The sequence below is a fragment of the Asterias rubens genome, chromosome 5 (genome assembly GCF_902459465.1).
Source record: "Asterias rubens chromosome 5, eAstRub1.3, whole genome shotgun sequence".
NCBI classification, from domain to species: Eukaryota; Metazoa; Echinodermata; class Asteroidea; order Forcipulatida; family Asteriidae; genus Asterias; species Asterias rubens.
In genome coordinates, this window is record NC_047066.1 from 16,115,836 (window position 1) to 16,126,096 (window position 10,261).

At 40.4% G+C, this 10,261-nt stretch overlaps 1 protein-coding gene across 1 annotated transcript; it reads left to right on the forward strand.

The window, feature by feature from the left end:
- The first annotated feature begins 3,171 nt into the window (after positions 1-3,171).
- Positions 3,172-4,729, forward strand: LOC117290826 (alpha-N-acetylgalactosamine-specific lectin-like). The gene has a single exon (XM_033772386.1). The coding sequence runs from the start codon at positions 3,189-3,191 to the stop codon at positions 3,684-3,686; it is 498 nt and encodes a 165-aa protein (XP_033628277.1). The 5' UTR covers positions 3,172-3,188; the 3' UTR covers positions 3,687-4,729.
- Positions 4,730-10,261: the final 5,532 nt, after the last annotated feature.

Genomic DNA, 10,261 nt, shown 5'->3' on the forward strand with positions numbered 1-10,261 from the left:
TTTAAAACATTGTGATAAACGGCTCCCTCTGAAGTGCCATAGTTTTCGAGAAAGAAGTAATTTTCCATGAATTTGATTTCGAGACCTCAGATTTAGAACTTGAGGTCTCGAAATCAACCATCTAAACGCACACAACTTCGTGTGACAATTGTTTTTTTCTTTTTCTTGTTTTATTATCTCGCAACTTCGATGACCGATTGAGCTCAAGTTTTCACAGGTTTGTTATTTGATGCATATGTTGAGATACACCAACTGTGGAGGCTAGGCTTTGACAATTACCAATAGTGTCCACTGCCTTTAACACACCAATTGAGTAAACATTTTCACAGACTTGCTATTTTATGCATCATTATATAGCCTATAACCCTATGTTTGGATACACAAGTGAGAAAACTGGTCTTTGCCACAATTACCAATAATGGGTCCAATGCCTTTTTAGTGGTTTCAATGATGGTAAAACTACTGATTTCAACCTGAAATTTGTATTTCTCACTTTGTTTTTCTTTGCAAAAACTTTAAATTTGACTAAATAAATGTAAACAACAAGTGTCGAATCGAAGTGCAGTAACCTACAGATTGAAGTATTAGTGGATGCAGTAGTGACATGATATATGCACTAAATCAAATCGAGGGAATATAATCTGCGAACAAAGTCCCCCATTGTTTTATTTACCAATAAAACACTTTAAAACTTCAAGATCAATATTTACTGACACAGGTTGCTTATCATTATTAGCTAAACATTGTTCTATGAAACTTGAAGTTGTTTGCCTTTCCAAGTAATCAGTCAGCCTACTTGTAGCCTGAACATCCTGACGTCACACTAATTCGTGAATAAAAGACATGGGCCCAAGGCCAGTTTAGTCTATACTTGGTGCCTTGCCAATTTTTTAAAACAGTTTGTGTTATATTCTCTTAGAACGTTTGCCAAATCGTTATCAAATGGCTGCATCAAGCGCTCGTACCCGGTGCCCCAATTCTGTAACCAGGTAGTTCAATTCTGTCACAAAGATTGAACAACAAGATTGGCTGAAGGAGGTTGGTTCAAAAGAGGGTGCTATCAACAGTATGTGTAAAAAGTTAGCCATAATCGTAACGGGGGACAGAATTGGTGGGAGGGGTGGGGTGGGACGCACCTGGAGATGTTGACGCTTTAACGTCCGGAGTGACGCAGTTTGTCAGTGCTGCCCGCGACACATTGCGCTTATCCTCAGCCACTCGCCACTCACATTAATCTATTTCTACCTCCATGGTTTGACACGGGTGCGATTTTAGAATTTCATATGAGATTTTCAGACTTGGTGTAACTGTTTGCTTTCCGTTTTGTTTGTTGTTTAACTGATGAAGTTTTGCAATGGCTATATACACACCTTCAATTTAACCCGGCTATTTAGCCTGCTGGATGTAGCAAGACATTCCGCTCCCTTCCCCCACTCCCCGCCCCCGGGGATTCAGTGTTGTACGGCGAAGTAAATTACTTCAAGTATGATAGCTCCCTCTTTTCAAGAAGTTTTCTGTCTTAAAGAGTGCCGGGAAACTATATTGGTAATGACTCAAAATAATTATTAGCATAAAACCTTACTTTGTAACAAGTAATGGCAAGAATTTGATTTTTGGTTTTTACTCCCAGGCCGAACGTGGGTAATTATCTGCACACATTCGTCCTGGAAAAAAAAACCGCCACACACCGGGGTCGACCCAGGGAAGCTAAACGAACGCACCCATAGACCGAACGTCTGACGTCATTCTTCGAGGCTCGAGAATAACGCCAGAGACCGGCAACAAAAACCGGCGTGTAGTTTGACCTTTTCATTTCAAATTCTATTGCGGACTTGAGAGCAGTGTGCTGTTTGATTGCATCCAATGGAATCACTGGATATGACAAACTGGAACCTGAGACAGGGGCCCAGTCCAGTAAGATCAACCTCGTCCCCATGTGTGTCGAGCGGTTACAAGTTTGACCGCTCTCTCACCCTGGTATTTGAACATTTGCATATCCAAAATTTTGGATACGTATATACAAATTCAAATAGTCTGGCTACTTTTCGAAATTCACATCTTCGTACTCTTAGTACGGTACCAGATTTAATAGCTTGTTTGTACATTGTTGGTTGCCGGCGGCTGGCTGTATAAATATGGAACACATTCTAATTGTAAATTCGTTGTCCAATCAGGGTCCAAGTAAGAAGTTTCCATCCCAGGGTTCTATTGTGAACATGGTTGAAAATAAAGTAAAACATGGGGATGAGGTTGGTGGGGGGGGGGGGGTATTCAAGTAAAATGAGTATTTGACGCAGTTTATATATAATGAGAAATATGTAACGTAACGTTAATTTTGCCCACTTACCTGAAACTAAAGCCCATGCAGTTGCGGACTAAAAAAATGTACTTGACATGTTTTGTAAAATAATATTGTCAAAGACCAGTATTTACTTGGTGTTTCCCAATATGCATAAAATGACACACAAGTAAAAATATAGGCCAAGATTCGTCATCGAAGTTGCAAGCAAATAATAAAGGAAAATACACCCTTATTTGTTGCACAACATCATTGTGTGCTTTCAGATACCTGAAGTCTTTCAGATTCAAGTTTTAGTGGAAAATTACCACACTCACAGAACCTAAATTTACCCCAGTGGGAGTCATACGATCGACAGCTCTCCGTTGGTCGTGACCAAGTAAGTTTGTGTTTTTTTAATGGGCTTAATTACCAATATTGAACAACAATTATTAGTTTGCACGTTTTCAACAAAATGGTGATGATGTTTTCAAAAAAACGCGCTTTTGCGTAATCCGCAAAATGCACACATTTACCCCCACAATTTCTTTTACAACGTTTACTAAGATCAATTTGGTTTCGCATTTGGCAACAACCCCAAGTTGCCCGTAAAATATAATATAAAAACAAAATGGCTGGGCCTATTATACAAAAATGGCGTAGGCACCTTTTGTCGAGAAATAATACAATTATTGGTATAAAGTCTTCGTAGCAAATACTCTAAATCAGATACAAGAAAGTCAAGTTGATTGCATGATAACAGTTGGACATTGTACTTTGGTACGATTTGATTTTTAAAGTTTGTCAATAAACAGCATCAAAACCTGACCTGACCTAGTAGGCCTTTAATGAAAAGACAACCATAAAACAGCCTCACTGCTGAAAAAGAAGGACATCTCGATCTAGAAGCATGGCTACCGTCTGGAAAATTTCTCTCGTGTTCTTGTCTGTCATATGTCTTTCTCAAGCCGAGTGTCCACCTCTCTGGTCAGTATACCAAGGGAACTGCTACCGCTTCTTCGGCCAGAGGAAATCGTGGCACGATGCTGAAGATCACTGCAATGGGTTCTTCACCAGTAAGAGCCAGGCCCATCTTGCGACCATCCGGGAATCCAGTACCAACCACTTACTCATCGAGATGTGGAAAACTTCACTGATTTCCATTCAAAGCGAAGGGGATCGTGTTTGGATTGGGCTAAACGACCAAGTCACAGAGGGTGCCTATACTTGGATATCAAGCGGGACACGCGGCATACCAACTGATGTCTGGCTTCCTGGCCAACCAGACGAAGGGGAGGATGAGCATTGCGTTGACTTCTGGAACAATTCTGGCAAAATAGGATGGAATGATGAGAACTGCGCCAGAGAGAATGCATTTATTTGCATGATGTATATCGGTAGTTATTGATTAGTAGTTTATCATCATTTATCAGCATTGTAGGTCGACTGAAGTCAACACCGCACCCGAAGCCACCTCTCAGCATCGATATGAGACTTTCATGTCTCGACTTTACAACTCTGTACAACTTGAGGAAAATGACGAACAGCTCCACACAATGACAATCGCCTGAGAAATTCTTCATCTTAAGAAGTTCATGAAGTTTAACTTTTCACACACACACAACAATGTCTAAACTTGTGCATGCATTTGTTTGCTGTATCATGCATTATATAAACATGACTGTACCTGATAAACTCACAAACTCATTTTCAAGGCAAAGTATGCATTTGGTTTTTGGAACCGTTCAAGTGTTTAATCCTGCAGTTATGTGATCATTTCATTTCATAAGGTGAGAGCGCCTTTGGGATAATTATCACCGAAAATCCGGACCGAATAAGGATGTCCCGCTGGAAGCATAATCCCTAATAATAGAAATACACAATTTGAGAAACGTTACTGACATTTAACGCTTTTCAGATTCAATTTTTTGGAGGATTAAACCTGATTCAAGTTTCCATTATAATGCATTAGCCTACCACATTATTTTGAAATGAAATGTTACTAAACTAATGCTGTCCTCAACTGCTGAACGGAAGCTGCTGTGAGACTCTACAATAAAGCTTTTATTGTCATAATTAATTTTAAGGGTGATTAAACCGTACTATATTGGTAATTACTCAAAAATAGTTGTTAGCATAAAAACTCAGTTAACGACCAATTACTGATAACAATAGTAACTGTGAGAAACGGCTCCATGTGAAGTATTGTAGTTTTTGAGAACTGAGATATTTCTCACTAAATTAAAACACTTCAGACTATGGTGTCCTTCATTATTCTCTTCGATGGAAATTGAGTCAAATCTTTTTACGGACTCATTGTTATAAGCCTATCGTTTGGACACACGAAAACTTGTCTTTGTCTGAGAAAACTTGTCTTTGCCACAATAGTCAATCATAGTGTCCAGTGCCTTTAGTGGTTTCAATGATGGTTGAAGAAATTACAAAATTATTTCAAACTGAACGACTGTGTCGAATCTGAGAAAAAAAAATTCGAGTCGTCCTTTTGAAATGTTTTTATTAAAATTAATGCATTTTTATCGGCCTGATCACAATATTTTCTTACATGGGTCACTTCAATAGTCAGATATTTTGAATTGTTTACTGTGCAAAAACTTAAATATTGTCTTATGCAAAAACATTGTTTTTTTGTCGAATCAAAGTTTTTGTAATTTCAGTAGCCTACAGATTGAAGTAATCAATGGTCATGAAGTAGTGACATTATGCACTAAATCAAACAGAGGGATTATAATCGGCTAAAAGGTCCCGTTGGCTAATGTGTTTCGCTAAAAGATTATAAAGAATTTGATTAGTTTTTCTGACTGCGAACAAACATTTTAAAGAGTCCATAGTTTCATATGTTTGTTTTTCACCTTTAACGTTTCAACTGAATTTTTATAATCCTTTTGCTGAAAACAAAAATACATTACAATATTTTAGTTTAAATTCTGAAGTATGGCTCGAACTTTTGGGCAATCAATCTTTGAGTAAATAATCCACGATTGGTTGTTTCTGGCACTTGAGCGTCATTTCAATGTTTTTTACTCATTGGTGACTTTAACATTGTTCATTGAATTATCTCTCTCCGTAAATACACGTAAGAGGTTTCTTTGACTTCACAGCCTGGGTGTGGTCGGCCTCGTAGCGGGTGCTGTTGTTGACTTTGCAAATTTGATCCCCTGTCCATAAATGCTGCACGCTGAAGGAGCGACATCTGGGGTCGTAGTGGCACTCCGCGGCGCAGGCAATGGACGTTGCTAGTCGAAATCTCTCGTAAGGTGTGGCCGGTCAGACAAGAAGCAAGCAGGCGCCATTGCTTCAGTTTGACTTCCTCGCCTTTGCAGAAAACTTGATTGATATTTGAGCCTCTATACCAATGGTGAAGAGAATCAACAAAACAGAAGGCAAACAAAATCCATCCATTTTGTTTTAGAGAGTCAAATCTCGGAACCTCTTTGTGTGGATTTAGCAAGTCTAAAGTATCACCACTCGGCACACCGATCGTTTGCTTTAAACACGAAAGCAGCTCACAAGAACTCCTTTCCTCTTCAAACAATAAGCCTTTTACAAACGATAACTCCAGATCTGTTCGTTCTCAGTGCTGGTTGTTTCTGCAGCAAAGCATGAAACATCAGAGGGTCGAACTCAGGTTATTTCTGATGCAGTCGAGGTATAGGACCTATACAGACAGAAAGCTGAGAGAAGAAAGTTGTGTTGTTCTTTAATCGCTGTTTCTGCACAGTAACTAACACTATATCGATGTGTTTATTATAAGAACCAATGGAGAGAGTCGAGTTGATCTGGCGATTGCTAAGAGGTCAACTAAAGGTTTGTTTTCCTGTACAGTATGTGTAGAAACAGAGTCTGGGTCCGTCACAGTATTTGTTGTACCGCCACGCTTCAATCACAAGACAGCACTGGGAACAAACCTCCGTACGTAATAAGGCTTGTTTGCCTCAACTAATCGATTGGATGAAACTGACGATTCAATTCCGACCAATCTGCGACTTACACCGATTTTAACTAAGGGCAAATAATTACAGCAACTGAAATGCAAACACGATCTTTGCCGCAAGGGAGCAGCGGAAGGGAGATATTAAATAACGTTCTGGTTTATTTTCAACCAGTAAATAACCTTTTTGAAAAAAAGCATACATTAAATAATCACAAAGCCTTAAAGGCAGTGGACACTATTGGTAATTACTCAAAATAATTATCATCACAAAACCTTTCTTGCCAGTAATGGGGAGAGGTTGATAGTATAAAACATTGTGAGAAACATCTCCCTCTGAAGTGACGTAGTTTTCGAGAAAGAAGTAATTTTCCTTGAGTTTGATTTCGAGACCTCAAGTTAGAACTTGGTTAGAACTTGAGGTCTCGAAATCAAGCATCAGAAAGCACACATTTCGTGTCGCAAGGGTGTTTTTTTTCTTTCATTATTATCTCGCAACCGATTGAGCTCAAATTTCCACAGGTTTGTTATTTTATGCGTATGTTGAGATACACCAATTGAGAAGACTGGTCTTTGACAATTACCAATAGTGTCCACTGTCTTTAAATAAAATTCTTCGACCAATTTTGTTTATAGACATTGGTATCCGCTTCATAGCTTTTTCTCTGTTGGCCTCAGTGAAGGTGCTCTTTTGGCCCAGAGAGTGCGCCTTTAGGCCCCCTTGAGGGCGCTTTTTGGCCCAAGTGAGGGCGCTTTTTAAGTGTGTGACGTCATGTTAAGGATCTATGCTAACCTTGGGAATGGGCTAAACTCTTCGACCCCCACCGAAAGTGCCCAATGGCTTTAAATACACTGGACACTATTGGTAATATTGTCAAAGACTAGTCTTCACAGTTGGTGTAACTCTATATGCATAAAATAACAAACCTGTGAAAATTTGACCTCAATCGGTCGTCGAAAGCGCGAATTATTAATTTAAAAAAAAAACCCTTGTCCCACCATGGTCACACGAAGTTGTGTGCTTTCAGATGCTTGATTTCGATATCTAAATCCGAGGTCTCGAAATCAAATTCGTGGAAAGCTACTTCTTTCTCGAAAACTATGTCACTTCAGAGGGAGCTGTTTCTTACAATGTTTTATACTATCAACCTCTCCCCATTACTCGTAATCAAGAAATGTTTTATGATAGTAATTATTTTGAGTAATTACCAATAGTGTCCACTGATTTTAGGACAATTTTTTAACTGAACTAACTTCACTCACAGGTATCCTTTCACCTCGTATCCACACCTCAAGGAGTAAACGAAATGGTTGGAATTTCAAAATTTACAAGTTTTCCATTGTGAGTTCTCCCCTAAAAAAATCAGTCACATTTCCTCTCGGAGATTCCGTCACGAGTCCATTTGGCTGATTTGTTGGGATGAAAGTCTATAATTGATGTTTTTGGTTTGTCTTAAAATGCAAACAAAATTGAAAGAATGGTTTGTTTTTCGCTAAACGTTTCACCTAAATTTGAATGCTACTTTAATAAAAATAGTAATAATGTATTTATATAGCGCATTTTCCATATACATGTTCAAATGCGCTTACTTTGCTTATAAAGAAGACAACAATAATTAGTTTAAATTCTAAGTATGATCCCAACTTTGTGTTATAAATCTCGAGCAAAAAGTCCACGATCGGCTGTTTCGGGCACTAAGCGTCATTTCGATGCTTGAAATTATCTCTCTCCGTAAATACACGTGAAAGGTTTGTTGGACTTCACAAACTGGGTGTGGACGGCATCGTAGCGGGTGCTGAACTGTTGAGTTGGCAAATTTGCTCCCCTCTGTCCCAAAATGTTGCACGTGAAGGAGCGACATCTGGGGTCGTAGTGGCACTCAGCGGCGCAGACGAACGTTGCTGGTCGGTATCTCTCGTAAGGTGTGGCCGGTCAGACACGACGCAAGCAGGCTCCATTGCTTCAGTTTGACTTCCTCGCCTTTGCAGAAAACTTGAGTTATATTTGAGCAAGTCATATCATTCCATTTACCGGCCCATGTGGATGAGGATAATAACTGAACGCAGTTTTCTTAAGTTCCGCCATTTGGCTCAGTCCACTCTGATGTATACAAGTTCCTATACCCACCGTTGTCTGGAGCGCAGTCCCACTGCCCTTCAATCTCTAAATCATTACAATTAATCCACACATCGCTGGTTTTATTCGAGAAGGCTCTAATGGTTGCGGGGTGACCGTGGATATAGATGATCCATTGGTCGGGAGGAGGGGGAGCCAGATGTCGCTGATGATGTGGAAGCCGATGTCTTTATAAAGGCAGTGGACACTATTGGTAATTACTCAAAATAATTATTAGCATAAAACCTTATTTGGTAACGAGTAATGGAGAAAGGTAGATGGTATAAAACATTGCGAGAAACAGCTCCCTCTGAAGTGGAGTAGTTTTCGAGAAAGAAATAGTTTTCCACGAATTTGATTTCGAGACCTCAAGTTTAGAATTTGAGGTCTCGAAATCAAGCATCTGAAAGCACACAACTTCGTGTGACAAGGGTGTTTTTTATTTCATAGTTATCTCGCAACTCCGACGACCAATAGGAGACTTTCCAACGCTAGGTGGCAGCAGACATACCGGGTAAATTTCCATCGTTTACGTAGTTCTGAACATGCGCATAATTCTGAGAACAATGGATTTACCCGGTAAGTCTGCTGCCCTCTATCGTCCCAGAAAGTCTCCCATTGAGCTCAAATTTTCACAGGTTTGGTATTTTATGCATATGTTGAGATACAGCAAGAGAAGACTGGTCTTTGACATTTACCAATAGTGTCCACTGGCTTTAACTGGGATACAATACGGTGTCATGCTTGTGGATCTCGACGATGGCGGATTTATCGAAGTCTCCCCTCCTTCCGTGTGCTCGGTGTTCCTTAGGTCTATGTGGGAAGGTTACGCCCGGTTTCCCCGACATAAACCTTATCACATTCGCATGGAATGCGATAGACTCCGGCACGGGTGGAGGGGTCCTTCTTAGCTTTGTGCGATTGGAGAGAGCCATGGAGTTTCTTCGGAGCGGAGTGATACACCTGTCCTTGATCATCACGCATCATCGAGTTCAACTTCCCGCCTGTATTTCCCGCCTTCGTGCGTCACCAAGCAAACCGCCGCCCAGTACTTAAGCAGGAATACCGGACACTTCGGCACCTCGCAAACTCGGCACCTGCAAACTCGGCACCTTGCAAACTCGGCACCGAGCAATATTACCTCGAAGAGTGAAGTGTTTAAAACATACAGTATAACGTACGTGTACTTTACACAATAATTTTTTTTTTTATAGTTAGTAGCTTTATAAACGCTGTTAATGGCAAAATCACTACTTCTATATATGGGGGGGTTGATAAGAATTCCCCGACTCTCGAGAAAATTTGGGCCCACATCAGGAAATTGACCGTGGCGCCCGCACCGTGTTCAGTCAACAAGTTTTTAAAATGTTGTTTTTAGGCTGAAATTGCGTCCATGTCGGTGAAAGTGCGGCACCATTTTTTATGTTTTGGGCTTTGAATAAGTTGCATAAGGGTTTGTTTAGTTTGCTAATAGTTTTCGATGTTTCTTTTGCATGATTTGCCGAAGGGGCCGGCCGGCCGTGAGCGGGGGACTAATTTCCCGACGGTTCCGCGACAGTTCTGTGCGTGGTAGTACTCATGGCGTACACTTGGTGCACACTCCCTCAGTGTTTTTTTTTTCCAACCCGTGCTATATAACGTCGCTTCTATTTTCTGGTACGTTACGATATTCTAACTTTACATGATCAAGCTTTTTATGGGACTGTGGTGGGACTGAACTGGTACCACGCAGTGTGAAAATTGAACTTAACTGGGTGCCGAGTTTGTTTTTGTACATGTGCCGAGTTTGTGGGTGCCGAGTTTGCAGGTGCCGAGTTTGCGAGATGCCGAAGTGACCGGTACCCATGCAGCATCAGAGTCCAGCATTCTCCAGAAGTGACGATTAGAGCATACTGATCGAAACGTCGAGTTAACCAAC